We start from the raw sequence: 15671 nt of genomic DNA, 5'->3' as shown, positions 1-15671 counted from the left end.
TGTACCTTTTCTTGCTATCACATTGTTTTAACTTCTGGCCATATCAACACGCACACGCACTTTTTTATGACTGTATACATCTGTTTTCTTTTGGTAAGTGCTGTTGTCTGAATGATGCTAATCAGCAACATGGATGCTCATTATAAAGCCACTTAGCTTGTTCCCCCCGCCGCTGATATACTGTAGTGGAGGCCGACGTACATGCATACAGTATGTCACACTTCACATGTTCCATTGATCTGGAGAACCACTGTCCAACTGTCATACAACTTGGTACTAACATTATTTAGTTTGCGTTGTGGAGATCTAGGGAGGTGTCTGTCTGTCTGTCCGTACATCCATCCATCTGTATGTCACACTTACATTTATGCATATCTCTGCAGAATCACTTATCCAGTTGTGAAGAACCTTGGTATTCACATTAGTTGGCTTACATTTAATCAGAATATTAGATTAGATCTGTCTGCATGTAAAACATGTTTGCATCTATCCAGAGAATCATTTATCAAATTGTAGTTAAACGTTGCATTGCTAATCTGTACTATTCTGTATGTATTGTTGATATATGTCATGGTCATCAACTACTTCATCATACTGATAGCTCTCATTTTGAATGCACAGCTGTGGCGGATGATGTATGTTACTGTTTACATGACATAATACATGATAACTGTCTGTAAGAAAAGATGTCTTAAAGTTGTAAATCCTGTCACACAGCAAACATCCAGATTGCAAAGGGTTCATTTTGCAGGAGCCTAAAGTTTGCAGTATGTGATAATGACTGCTTACGTGTTATGTTATGCAACTGAGAAAAATCACCCCTATTTTGAACCTTAAACTTAGATGCTAAATGTTAAGGGATTCACACCAATATGAACTCAAGGGTCTTTACTGGATTCCTTTCCTACGTCAGTGTCCACATCACCTTACTGTGTGATAATATATTCTAACCCATATGACACTGCCACAGACAACTGTAAGTTCAAGTGGAGGTCCATAAGAATAGCAGCCATTCCACTGGAATTCTTTTCCATTCCACTGGAATTCTTTTCCATTCCACTGGAATTATTTTCCATTCCACTGGAATTATTTTCCATTCCACTGGAATTCTTTTCCATTCCACTGGAATTCTTTTGAATTGGTGGCTATTGCTTTATTTTGAAACCGATGTGGGTGCATCATGCACAGGTGGTCTCTCGTCAGAAAACTGGAACTATAATATAACCTATTGCAGACTTGCCCAAGAATGCAAACAGACTTGCATTCCTTGACAACCATCTGTTTTAAAACCTGATTTATTAAGGACAATGAGCACAGGGTCAATATGTAGCATCCTTCCATCTGTCAAACATCTGGATTCAAATGCACTGTAGCTTTGGGAGCTGCGAAACGCCAGAGACCAAACAAGTGCCAAACCTACAGTACCTACATCGACTACAGCCTATTTTTTTTTACCAGTAACCCCCCACTTCCTCTCTCTTCTGTCTATTGCTAATCAATGAATTGTTGGAGAATAACTGATTATTGATTGCCATGGTTATTATTTTTTAAAACCTCAATTAACCATTGATCAATGATTAATCACCTGGGTGCCCTATTCCGAGTCTCCCGTAGCTATGCACAAACCGATGCTAACCTTGCACGCTGCTAGACTAAAGATCTTCTGCTTGTATTTGTTATTGTGATGAGAAATTGCAGAATCTAATAAAAAGGATGGCTTACAGCTTTTTAATAATAGTGTTCCCAATGCATGTATTATTTTACCGTGTATAATAATATGCGCATTCATGTTTTCAGTGGAAGTGTAATACGTCTTCTGATTATGAAATGCTGGTGGCTTGGGGACAGACTTTGACCTAAACCACCACAGTTAGCTGTCTGAAGCAGGCGATTGTTGGCACTGCATTTTTTATTAAGGCTAATCCCCTACTCTCTCAAATTCCATCAGCCCTCACGAGGACTTCAAGAACATACAGCACTTCTCAAAATCTACTATTTGTTTATTTAGCAGACACCTTTCTCCAAGGCGAAAATCTCTTCATCTAACAGGGTCTGTTCACTTAATATGAAAATCTCTTCATCTAGCTGGGTCTGTTCATTTAATATAAATGGTGGTGAATCTATATAAATGGTTTACATCCTTGAAAGAAGGGGACATTGTGAAAAGTAACTCACATGCATTGTTTTACAGGCTAATTTAATTAGTAAGTCTCTAGCTACTTATCATCTGTAGACAATAAAAATGTAAATTAACTGATTGTAATCAATAAGTTAAAGTTACAAAAAATTGATTAAAGGATCATTCTTCAAGTCAAGGTCAGTATTTAAACAGTCCTTATTGATCTCCATTGGCAGCTTTATTTCCTGCATCTTCTGGATTTCAATTATACCCGCTATACCATTGGAAAACATCACATCTTCCATAAATTACATCTGGAAGTCATGAAGCCTGCTGCTTATTTACCTGAACAGTCATGGAGCTTCATCACATGATAGTACTAGAGGTACAAAACAATTACATCCCAAAAGTAGACAAATCTAAATCTAAAATAAAATAGCCAAAATGGTTTAATAGATCAATAAAAAAAATATTCAGAGAAAAAAGGCACTTTACAAAGTGTTTAAAGGGGACCAAGAACAAAGTACACAGAAAGAGTACTTGGAACTGCAAACTCAAATCAAAAAGGAAGTTAGAAAGGCCAAGAGAGAGTTAGAAATGAGCATTGCTTAAGGGGGATAAAACCAATTCCAAAAGGTTTTTCCAATATTATAACAGCAAGAGAACATTCAAAGAGGAGGTAAAATGTCTAAGAGATACAAATGGCAAAATCAAAGACGAAGAGAAAAAAAAACAGCAAATATACTAAATGATTACTTTTCACAAGTTTTTACAAAGGAGGATACGGACAACATGCCCTACATGTCAACCTGTTCCTATCCAGTCTTAAATAACTTTAGCATAACAGAGGCAGAAGTGTTAAAGGGACTAGGAGCTCTCAAAATAAACAAATCCCCTGGGCCGGATGAGATCCTCCCAATAGTACTCAAAGAAATGAAAGAAGTTATTTGCAAGCCGCTAACCAAGATCATGCAACAGTCTCTTGACACAGGGGGTTGTACTGACAGACTGAAGAATTACAAACGTGTTACCGATCCACAAAAAGGGAGAACCAGGTAACTACAGACCAATAAACCTGACTTCTATTATATGTAAACTTATGGAAACTATAATAAAATCCAAAATGGAATATTACCTATATGGCCAAGACAACCAGATGCAAAGGCGGAGAGTGGGCATGAACTTGGAACCGTGTACTTCCAAGAATCTTAGTGTCTTAGCAACTGTACCAAGGAGCCAGGCTCACTGGCAAGCAGTTTGAGAAGTATTGGCTTGCATGCATTACCTCTCTTTTCCCACCCCATTACCAACCTTCACTGACGTCTAGCACGGGTTCCCCTCTTGACCACGAAGCATTGTTTTTTAATCATTCCTTACATTTGTTTTTTATAAGATTGAAATATTATAATTTGCCCTGCACCCCATACCTTAATAATGACTTGTTTGAAAACAATCTTCCCCATATTAATTATGCTTTGTACTGTTTAAGATAAATTGGTTTTTATTATATTGTTCCCTGGATTCTGCAGATGAACAATTACAAATCTACACTCATGCAGGCTTATTACTGGTTTGTTAATTCCTGTAATTAGTCTGATCAGTTTAGAGCAGATTCAGCAGGTGCCTGATTGCTCTGATGGCTACCACTTCATCATTTTAGCAACACATCTCAACAAGGTTACAAAGTCCTAAAGACTTTGAGTATGGCATCACTCTTATAAAAGATTCCCATAATAAAAGCATAGCAAAGTTTAACAAGGCATAGTGAAAACATGGTAAAGCATAGATAAGCATTGTAAAGAATAGCGAGACATGGGAACGCATATTAATAAACATGGCAAACCAGGGTAAACTAAAGTAAATGCATAGTACAACCATGTGAGAAAGAATGGTAAAACTACAAAAATACCATGCAAATATACAGTGGTAAACTTTTATAAGAGTAAAAACTGGAAATAGACAATACCCTTTCCTATTTACCCCACTAAGACACACTGCAATCTTTTTGTAAAATATTTGGACTGTTAATGCAATCTTTTTTCATTTATTTAGATATTTACATGTACCGTATTATATGGCAAATATATTTCATTTTACTTATATAAATGGTGGTTACCACTGTATTACACGGAGCCCGCAAAGGGACAAGAGAAAAACAATAGTGGGAATGATTTAATATCTCGTGGGAACAATTTAACATCCCATTGGAACAGTTTAATATCTGATGCGCAGGACACAGGAATCGCGAGGCCATGAAGTAAGGCGTGCGCACAAGATATATATATTTTTTTCTCTCATGTCCCCTAGTATTTCCACACATTTCCAAATAAATAAATCAATAAATAAATAACTTCTGATGGAAAATATGTGTGCATGCAAAGTTTTTTTGGGGAAGATGAGCTATTGAGAGCAGTGTCTGCCTTTTTATGTATCTTTGTTTTTATTGTGCTTAAAAAATAAATTGTTCCTGCATGACCAAAAGGTCACTTCACTGTAAGTTTATCATTATACAAGCAAAAACTACTTTGTACATAAAACCCTATTTCCAGACATGCTTCTCAGCCAGCTGTCACATTTCCACAAGCTAAGTAAAAAGACAGGGAAATTAATTAATTAGTATGCAAAGCTTTCTTTACTACTCGGCTAACATACGGTACTGTACATAGGTAAAACCTTGCTAACTTCTCCCCTTCTAAAAGTATTGAAAGGACTGGTTTCAATTAAAATGAACCCCATAAGGAATTAGCCCCTATCCTACTGGGACAATTGAAACATCTTGCAGCAGACTTGTCATGGGAAATGAATACTGTCCTAGGCACTGTATCAGTGATGGCCCTAACCCCTATTGGCAGTGTTAGGACACGTGTCCAAAATCTGTAGGATGCATCAGAAAGATAGTTCTAGTTCATCACCAGGTAGGACTTCACAGACAGAATTCTAAATGTATTGTGGTTTATATCTCTGTTCCATCCTTCATCTTTAAACTGATAGGGTTAACTTTTAAACAATGACTTCATCTTCCATCTTGCCTTTTTATTTCACTAACTTCTCTTCTAATCTTTACAACACCTGGATGTGAAGTCAGAGCCACAATGCACAAATGAATCTTTTTCTCAGTGAAGATGACACCTTGACGCGGGGGGGGGGGGGGCCTGCAGACTTGATAATGGGCCTGCTGCACTCCAGACTGGGAAGTGTAAATTACTTTCTGTGGAAACGGTACATACGAGGATTCTTCCAGAACAGCGCTCTGCCATTCACAGCACGGTTTTCATTCTCCCAACCGAGGTGGTCAGTATCAGTAAAGGTCCCATGTTTATCAGAAGAGCGACTGGGACCACTCCTCTACATTTCTCCTTTACATTTTTTTCAGCATGTCTGCCAACAGAATTCTGATATTTCTGTGTAAACAGTATATTCATGGGAGACTGCATGGGACATAAATTGGGGTCAATTGAAAGAGAAATATGGGTATGCTGTACGGGTATAGGAAGGGACAATGGAGATAAGCAAACCAAGCAAAAGAGAAAAGCTTGTCCCTTGAATATCATACTGTATATGTAGAGGTATGCCTTAGAAACCAATAGAAACATTCTGAATTTTAGAATTCAGCCCACACTAGATTAATCTACTGGAATCTCAACCACTGACACTTCAAGGATGCTTGGCAAAGCCAAAACAGGCCTTCTTCCTCATGAGATACAAACATATACTGTACATACTTGCATTTATGATACAATTATACAGTATGTGATACAAGTTTGGTGGAGATTGGTGCCAAATGAAAGCAGTTACCATGTTAACCTGTTAGAGCTTGACTGACAGACAGACGGCCATATACGGGCCCTAAACAGCGAATCTGAATACAAAAAATAAAACATTCAAACCACATAAAGAAACCTTTTTTTCACTCTAATACAGTACAGTCTTTTCCCTTACTGTGACAATGATTCCTAGTGTTGTTTAGGTTTGCTTGCTCCACATAAAAGCCTTATTCAAACAGAGGCTGGTGTTATTGCATGTGACATTCTCAACAAAACTGCATTACTCTACGAAGCAAGATGACAGAAGACTGGGACTGTAGATATTTCAGCTCATGATGCATTGGAGTTATTTCAAATGGTATTGCTTAAAGAACCTCACAATATCATTTATTCCATTTATGCTTTTAAACATCTGTCTGATACAAACCTGAGCGAAGTCTTTCAACAAACAGATGAAGAAAAACAAAGACCAGATTACATTGGTAATAATATTATTATTTGTTTATTTAGCAGATTCCTTTATCCAAGGCGACTTACAGAGACTAGGGTGTGTGAACTATAAATCAGCTGCAGAGTCACTTACAATCACATCTCACCCGAAAGACAGATCACAAGGAGGTTAAGTGACTTGCTCAGGGTCACACAATGAATCAGTGGATGAGGTGGGATTTGAACCGGGGACTTCCTGGTTACAAGCCCTTTTCTTTAACCACTGGACCACACAGCCTCCTGTGTTAGCAATATTGGCAATTATAGGAAACATATACAGCACCATACAGTTATCACAAAAAGCCACTGAATTTTCAACCTGTAAACAGAGACAAACCACCACCAAAACCAAATAAAACGTCACAATGTTGGGAACCAGACTTCTGTGCATTGGTAATGAGAAGAGGATACGCAGTTCAGCACACAGTGGAATTCATGTCTGTGATGTTACTTTGGTCGTCCAGCGATGGTCTGTTCTTCTTGCTACATGTCTGGCCCACTGCCATTTCATTTTTTTCACTCTTATAATAACATTGCATACTTTTGTTTGTGCTCTTATCCATTCCTTCCTTTTCCTGCATCTTTTCATACTCCATTGACGCGTTTGTAATTTTTGAGTCATCTTTACATTGAGGGTCCAGGTTTCGCATCCATAAGTTAGCACTGGCAGCACGCATTGGTCGAAGACTTTCCTCTTGAGGCATAAGGGTAGTTTCCCTTTCAGAACCATGACTTGAGTCTTCTTCGGGTTCATTTTCAAACCCGCTTTAATGCTAGCCTTGTGTAGTTCTTGTATTCTTGTTTGTAATTGTTCTGGGCACATTGTAAATTTGAAGATATTCTCAGCAAATCGCAGGTGATTCAAGTAGGCTCCATTGATCTTCAGCCCTGAATTTTCCCAATCCAGTGTTTTGAAAATGTCTTCTAGGGTGGCCTGAAGAGCTTTGGGGAAATTGTATCTCCTTGACAAACTCCTTTTTCAATCTTGATTTTGTTGCTGTTTATATGGAGTCTTACTGTGGATGTTGCATTCTTGAATATGGTGTTGATCAAGTCTCTGTATGTTTTAATACAGCTTAATACAGATCTTGTGTAAACAGAGTCAAAGGCATTTTCATAGTCGATGAATCCCAAGCAAAGTGGTAGTTTGTACTTGTTGCTGGTTTGAATCACTTGCCGTACAACTTGAAGATGATCCATTGTGCTAAATTCACTCCTGAATCCTGCTTGGTCATTTGATTGTGCCAAGTCAAGTTTATCTTGAAGTCTGTTGGTGAGTATCTTGGTAATAATTTTGTAGATTATAGGAAATAAGCTAATAGGTCTGTAGTTTTTGCGGTCTTCTTATCCCCTTTTTTATGTAAAAGCATCACCGATACATTGTTCCAGTTGTTTGGCACATTCTTTTGCTTAATACAATCTGTAAAAATACGCGACAGTATTTTTGTCAGTATTTTTGTCAGTCCTTCACCTCCTTCTTTCACAATGTCAATCGTTATGTCGTCTTCTCCGGGTGCCTTTCATGTCTTCATATGTTTGATAGCATGTTTCACTTCTTCCAGTAGAACGTCTGGAACTTCTTCCTCGGGTTGAGTTTTTTCCATCTCGTTTTCGTCATCTGCTACGTTGCTCTTTTCATCTTGATATCATTTTCTGTAAAAGTCTTCAACTTTCTTCAAAATCAATTTGTGGTTCTTGATGACAGTCCTGTCCTCTTGTTTGATTCCTAAAATCTGTTTTTTTTCCTACAATTAGTCTTTGTTTTGCTTTCTTCAAACACCAGGCTTTGCTTCTGGAGCATTTCTACGTTAATTGTGTTGGATTTCGTCATCACGAGTTTCGCTGTCTCCAGTTCTCTGTTTAGGTATATGTTGCATCTTACAAGTCTGTGGTCACTTCCTGTGTTAAAATTGTTCAGTATTGAGACATCTTGTACAGTGTGCTTCTTGTTGGTGAGTATGTAGTCAATTTCACTCTTCACTCTGTTGGGTCCTCTCCATGTCCATTTCCTTGTGGGTTTCTTCCGGAATAAGGTGTTCATGAAGAATAAATTCTTGTTCTCTGCAAATTCGACTAGTCTGTCGCCTCTCGTTCCTGTTGCCATGTCCAAATTTGCAGACTGAATTCTCATCCTCTTGCTGGGCTCCTATTTTGGCGTTGAAGTCACCAATGATGAACTTTTAGTGGCTCTTCCCATTTCCGTGTAGTTCTTGTACTTCCTCATAAAAATCTTTGACTTCTTCAGCCGAATAGCTTGTTGTTGGTGCATATACTTGGATGACCTGAAGTTCATACTTCCTTGAAACTTTCACTATCAGTCTTGCAGACCTCTCTGACGCGCTGTCAATCTCTACTATGTTATTCTTGATTCTCTTGTGGACAATAAATCCAACGCCTCCTGTTCGTCCATCTGTAGTGCCTCGGTAGAAGAGAAGATGCCCACTCTTGAGTTCTAGTAGTCCTTCGTCTTTTTGCCGTGCTTCACCTGAAAGAGATCTGCAGTTGTACATGGCCAGGGCCAGTGTTCTGTGGCAGCCTAAAATCGTAACCCGGTGATTCTTAGCACCCTCTGCCTTCATGTCTAACCGGGCGCTGCCTTGGTTGGCGGAAATCCAGCCTCTAGGGAATGAGGGCCATGTTTTTGTCTGTGCTTTCATCACGGGGGTTGGCTATAACTCACCACGCTGGCCCGGCGGGTTGGTGAGTACTCCTTCCACTTTGGCCGAGTATGTTACTCAAGCTTTCACAGCATGGTTGAACCTGCCAGAGTCAGGGGACCCCGCTGTACTTCGCCTTGTGAACCTGTTTTCACCCTCCTTTGAGGCAGTGGAAGTTGGAATTTAGGAGGGATATATATATATATATATATATATATATATATATATATATATATATATATATATAATTAGGACTGTCAAGCAAATTAAAAAAATTAATCATGATTAATCTTGAGATCAAAAAAATTAATCTCAGTTAATCTTGGTTTTAATTGCGTAATTGATACAATTACTGCATCCATCTCATTTAAGTTTGTTGTATTACTGATGCTATTATTATTATTATTATTATTATTATTATTATTATTATTATTATTATTATTATTATTATATAAAAAAAGCATAAAAACCTTGTTTCCCTATTTCTGGATTCTCTTTAAAGTGTTATATTTATTTATAATCCAGCATTGTTGTTAAATAGTTTGAACCAACTGCTAAATCACAATGGAGTCAGTTTATTACTCACTCACCTTACTGCATTTACAATGATCAGTTTCCTGTACAGTTTCCTTTACTCATAAATGGATGTTTTTCATTGCCATTTAAATAATAATAATAATAATAATAATAATAATAATAATAATAATAATAATAATAATAATAATAATAATAATTTTAAATGTTCTTATCAATAACCTGAAATTGCCTAAATAAAGCAAAACATTCATTGAGTAATGGTTACATCCTCCATAATTGTAAATAATATCATTTAAAAATAAATGTGGTTGTTAAAATAAAACAAAGCTACAATGTTAATGGGTCTGCAGTCGATAGCTGTCCAACAGCACTGGTTATAGTATCGTACTGAGCTTGATTCATGAGTTTGCAGCGATCCTGAATTTCTAAAAGAGTACTCTGTCGAAACTGACAGGTTTCATTTGTTGTTGTATTGTTGTTGTCTGTAGCAGAAAAAAACTACTAGAGTGTATTTTGAGAAGTGAAAGCATGTTTAGCATGCAGGTGGTACAGCAGACTAGATGCACTTCTGTGATACTGGAACTGACTTTACCAGCAGATACAAGTAACCCTCTTTCTATCTAATGAACCATCAGAAAGTTTTTAAAAAAATTACATCCCATTCACAAGTCCTTCAGTTTGAGTGCTTTGCTACATAATGCTGTTCCGTGACAACTTTTATATTCAGACGATGACGACACTCATTCAAGCCTGGCATGCACTAAAATGGTGCTTCAGGAAATGAATTACGACATGCGAAGAGGGACCAGACAGGAGTGCGATTAACATGCATCCCAAAAAATGAACGTGTAAGTTGCTATTTTATATTTGTGTTTTGCTCTGTAAATACCCTTAACGTTTTTCTGTAGAGGTAACAAAAAATCTCTTGGGCTGTCTGAGATTCTAATCATGAAACTGACAATTTAGACATTTCTTTTAAGTTTTCAGTTGTTGCCAACTCCAGATACCTTAAAGATACCATTATGCTGGGGGGAAGAATAGGTCCCTGCACACAAAAACTATAACAAGACAGAGAAAATAATGGAGGCTGGAGAAAATAAACCAAAAAAAAAGCAGTGAAAACTGGTTGCTTATCTGTTCTGTCTCATTGACTGGTATTAAAAAAAACTGTACTGGGGTTTTATTAGCAAATAGCAGGGGACAATTTGTGGCACAGGTGGCTGTAAATAAAGGATTTTACTGTAATCCCCTAGAATACTAATTAGGAAATCTGTAGAGCTAACAGTGCTGCATAGACATGATAAAAGCAGGTCTTTCAATTGAAGGACAAAATGGCGAGCTGCAGAATTTCAAAAGAAACCACCAGATAAAGACATCAAATAATTAAATGTATCACAATCCCATCATCCCAGCTGACACCCTGATCTGAATCCATCTCTTCCATGTCTGAACCTAGGGGCCATATTCCTTCATGCCTCTGTTTTAACAACTCCCTCAGTGTTCTGTATGACACTACAGGTGACAAAATGTCTGCTTCTAAAATCTCAAATCATGTCATGTTTGTATTTGTTGGTTGGTTCAGACAAGCTGTGTATAAAAAATATAAATTGATTATTTTGAATGTTTAATAAGAGTTTGTGGCAGTGTGCCCCGTCTTGTGTGTATTTGTGTGTTATATGTTGTGCGTGGTGTGTTAATGTTGGTGTATAGGTATTGGTGCACAGGATATAAATGGGTCTGTGTAGCAGGAGTGATTTAAAATATAAAATTGTATTTAGGCACAGGGATTGCACAACCACTTCATGTGCAGATGAAGTATGTAATAGTATGTGAGCACGGGGATTGCACAAATTAGTTCACGTGCTTGGATTCAAGTGAATAATGAATTAGTAATTGAATCCCAGCACAACCGTATATATAGAGGCACGAAGCACTCACTCGGAGTTGTGTGTTCGAGAGTGGAGAACGGGTGTGGAGAGGAGGTAAAAGTATAAGAATTGTTAAGCATGCTGGCTTTTAAACCAGCACGATACTTGTTTGTTGGTCCATTGTTTGTTAGTGTCTGTTTGTTTTGTCTGTCTGTTTTGGCCAACGCACTGTTTTCTTTTACAAAGTGTTTCTTTTGGGTCTGACGTCATCCACAAGCCATCCTGTGACAGAGTTTCATGAAGATCACATTTTCACACAAGTTCAAAATGATTTCAAAGGGTATTTCATCAAGCACGGTTTTAGTTTGTATTCATTTAGGCAGAATGAATCACTTGTGTTACTTACAGGAAAGTAAAGAAGCAAGCCTCCAAACAGAATGGTTTCCAGAAGAACCAAACCCGAAGCTCGGATGCTCTGAAAAAGATACAAGAATTATTCAGCAGGGTCACAACAGTAAACACCTTCAAATGCCATTTTAATGTATATTTTTTCAACTTTCACCTGTTACAGTCTAACCCTTGCAATTATTCTGGGGTAAGGGTTCTGTTTCCCAAACTGACATTTCATGATTCAACTCTCCCTTTTTTAAGCTAAATTCACAGCTGCTGTGGAATGTTAATTCCTTCTTGTCTTTGACATGCAAGGCTTACGTTGACTCCAACTGCTCGACACTTGAAAAGCATCACATGTCTTTCTGGAGCACTGACATTAAAGACAATAGGCAGCTACTTACCGTTACAAATTAGCACTGACTGTATGAGAAACAAAACATGAAAATATATACTGTATCGTTTAAAAATGTCCAACCAATCAGATGCCAGATGCCTTATTCATGAGTGTCTCTACATCTACGTCACTGGGAATATTAAAAAAACATACAATTCCAGGGCCTTTTTATTGGGAAATAGCAGAAATAGGTGGGTGGTATGATTTTTGGGCAAACATTTTCTTTACAATGACCACAGAAAAGAAACAGAAGGCCTAAATGCATTATATAGCGGTCGAGACAGTGGTAACTGTATTCAAGTAGTCACTTTAAGAGTTAACTTCAAAGAGCGAGCATGTTCAGACTTGTGCGTACCACAGGAAATGCCAGGAACAGGAATAGCATCCCAAGATACTGACAGAGCCTGCATAAACACGCACAAATGCTATTTAGCATCAATTGCACCTGACATGTTTTAAATGAACACTGGCAAAATGAACACTGGCAACCCATATGCTTCAAACATTGGACAAAGAATAACCAGCTTAACTTACACAAATGTATAAAGAGTTAACAAGCTAAACCTTTTCTTTTAAAAATCTCTGCTCTTAAATGTCCGAATAGGCCAGACACACAAATAAAGGTAGCTTATATAGTAGAGTTCACTCAGTTATAACTGGCATCTGTTTCAGCAATGTATTACTTTAATCAACCAGGTAAGATCATTTCAGTTTCTTAGTCATGTAGTTATTCTTTCAGGATAAATGCTAGAACCTGCTTTTATGATTTAAAAAAATGAGTGGAGAACAAAGGACAAAGGTTCATAATAATAATAATAATAATAATAATAATAATAATAATTATTATTATTATTATTATTATTATTATTATTATTATTATTATTATTATTATTGCAAGAATGCCCCGGGCTTGTTCCTTATTTTATTAAATGCAGTGATATTCTTGCAGATGCCAAATCATATTTTCCTTCTGACCCACTGTGACCCTATTTGTAGCTTTAATGCTCCCATTTCTATTTCATGAAATGGCTTTTAAGCCTACAAGCTAATTTTATTTGTATGTCAGTCGGCAGTTTGCTTCATGACAAAGTTTTAAGAAAAAAAAAGCAATGTGTCACCTTGAGGCAGACTAGAATAGAAGATAAAAGAACATAAGAAAGAATGCATTATAGCCATATCTTAGGCTCTGGTTTCCATATATATATATATATATATACAAAAATCCATCAACGCACTTATTCAATGAATGGAACAAATCATGCTTTCAGGGAGAAATGCTTTCAAAACATGCAGCAGTATTTCTGCTGTATTTCTTTTATACAGTATAACTTTAACATTTTACCCAAATGCTGAGAGTACTGCAAGTGCTTATGGTCCCACATATGTATAGCCTTAAGCAGAACAAAACTGAATTAAAGCTGTACATTCACAGTAATGCCACCAAGACCAATAAAGCTCCTTCTGTATGTATTCTTCCTGACAGACTTCCAAGCCAGATAACATTTTCTTGGGTTAGAATGGTTTGAAATGTAAGACTGACCTCATAATCTGTTTTAAAAATGCATTCAATACATTGATTTGCAGAGGTTGGACAAAAACAAGAAAGAAAACTTTTGTGAAAATGGACTGATCCTTAAATAAAAAGCTGCATTTTCCTGCTGACGCTAGCATAAGTGTCAGGTGCGTCTGTATTCTGGACTGCAGAAATGTTTCTTGAGGAACAGCGATGACCATATGAGCCATTCTGGAGACTTTGCCATAGATTTTTAATGCAAGAAGTAATCATTGAGGAATGGTCATGTATTGCTCTGGAACCAATGCCAAAACCTTGCTGACTCAAACCAATGTAATCCTAGCTGTAGTTTATAGGATGTACAGTATGTTAAATATTCATTTCAAGTGGAGTGGGATGGAAGGAGCGAATGTCTTCGTGTGTGTAATTTTGTCACCTACCACCCCTGCTGCTGCCTTCCCCCATGCACGCTACAATATATATACAGTGCTGTGCAAAAGTCTTAGACATTTAATACTACCATAGAATCAACCTGCTTTAATACTACCATAGAATCAACCTGCTTTAATACTACCATAGAATCAACCCACACCATCTATAGAACGTCATGTTTTACTTTTTTTTTTTTTTGGACGCTTCTCACGCCCCCCCCTTGGACTACTTCGTGTGCCCCTCCTGTTGAGAACCACATGGTAAATGTGATGGATTGTCTACTACAACACTTCATATTAGCTGCTCATGTATAGTTTATTTTGAGTTGTTGTGATCACAAGTTTTGAAAGATTCTGATCAATGTCTATTAAAGATTGCTAAATGACAAGCTTGGTTTCTTCTCACCCAAACTAAGCTGTAGTAACAGTCAAAGTTGTTATAATAGTGGAAAACACTAGTGGAGACCTTGAGTAAATTGTTGATGCTCATAACATCGATATATATATATATTGTAACTCCTGAATGTGAATATGAAGACTTTTGCACAGCAGTGTATGCTGTGTGGGGTTTTTTCAAAGCACTTTTATATTACATAAATTGGTAGCTTCTGAGAAAAAAAAAAACAAGTCACAAATGCTAGCCAACCAAAGCAGGGTTTCACATCTTTCAATGGGCAATTTCACGCAAGTCAAACATATTCTGCACAAGTAGCTTTTGTAAAACCACTGAGGGGTTAAATCAGTTTTGTGTTCCTCATGGTTAAGTCTTCTGTCACTAATTGATTTTTGTGTTACCCACACAAATCATGTTTAGTGTTTATCCTACTCAAAAATACTTTTTTAAAAACCTTATTCATACTAATAAGTGATAAGAGGAAATACGTTTAATATCAGATAAAATGTTTTTCCTATTAAATCCACAATTTAACATACAGCTGGCTGTGTACTTTGAACCAGCTATTTATTTTCCCCAATTTCGAGCATGAGAACATTTGAAGGAATAACATATTGCATGTACTGTCAACGAAAAATGCACAGACAGTAAGAACTTGTGTTTTTACCTTGTTTCTCCGAAAATGATAGACAACCAGCATGCTGATGAAATCCATCAGCATGCAGACTGCATGGAAGGAAAGGATAGATATCCGTAAGTACCCATCCTCCTGGGCATAGCAGGGGCTCTCGTCTGTGCAGTAAGAACATCCTGCTCTGCAGGGCAGACACTCGTGCACTCCATCAGACAACTCCTCTTCATATGGGCTCCCAGAAACTGGATTTTCTTTTGCTTTCTCTGAAAATACAAAGTCAAAGCTATATATTAATTTGGTTTTGTGAAGAAACGGTAACAATAACCCTTAGATGTTATGATCCAGGGCTTCTCATCTTTAAACATGTACATAATTATGGCTATTAAACACTTTATTTTATTTCCAGTAAAAGCCTGGAATTGTTTTCTGGTTCAGTCATGGCAGGATTAAAGCATGCTTTCTGGGTGACTGGGGCATC

The 15671-nt window shown here is 37.3% G+C and overlaps 1 protein-coding gene across 2 annotated transcripts in view; it reads right to left on the bottom strand.

Annotated features, from left to right (window-relative positions):
• Window positions 1-15671, bottom strand: part of LOC117399526 (probable G-protein coupled receptor 158) — an 88216-nt gene that overhangs the window by 21143 nt on the left and 51402 nt on the right. For both annotated transcript variants that reach the window (XM_033998772.3, XM_033998773.3), the window contains exons 4-5: window positions 15227-15456; window positions 11841-11909 (exon numbers count right to left, since the gene is read on the bottom strand). In XM_033998772.3, coding sequence (XP_033854663.3) covers window positions 11841-11909; window positions 15227-15456 — 299 coding nt within the window. The remainder of the gene's footprint in view (window positions 1-11840; window positions 11910-15226; window positions 15457-15671) is intronic.

The sequence above is a fragment of the Acipenser ruthenus genome, chromosome 4, assembly GCF_902713425.1.
Source record: "Acipenser ruthenus chromosome 4, fAciRut3.2 maternal haplotype, whole genome shotgun sequence".
Taxonomy (NCBI): Eukaryota; Metazoa; Chordata; class Actinopteri; order Acipenseriformes; family Acipenseridae; genus Acipenser; species Acipenser ruthenus.
The sequence above is the reverse complement of the archived record's forward strand: the minus strand, read 5'-3'. Positions and strand labels throughout refer to the sequence as shown.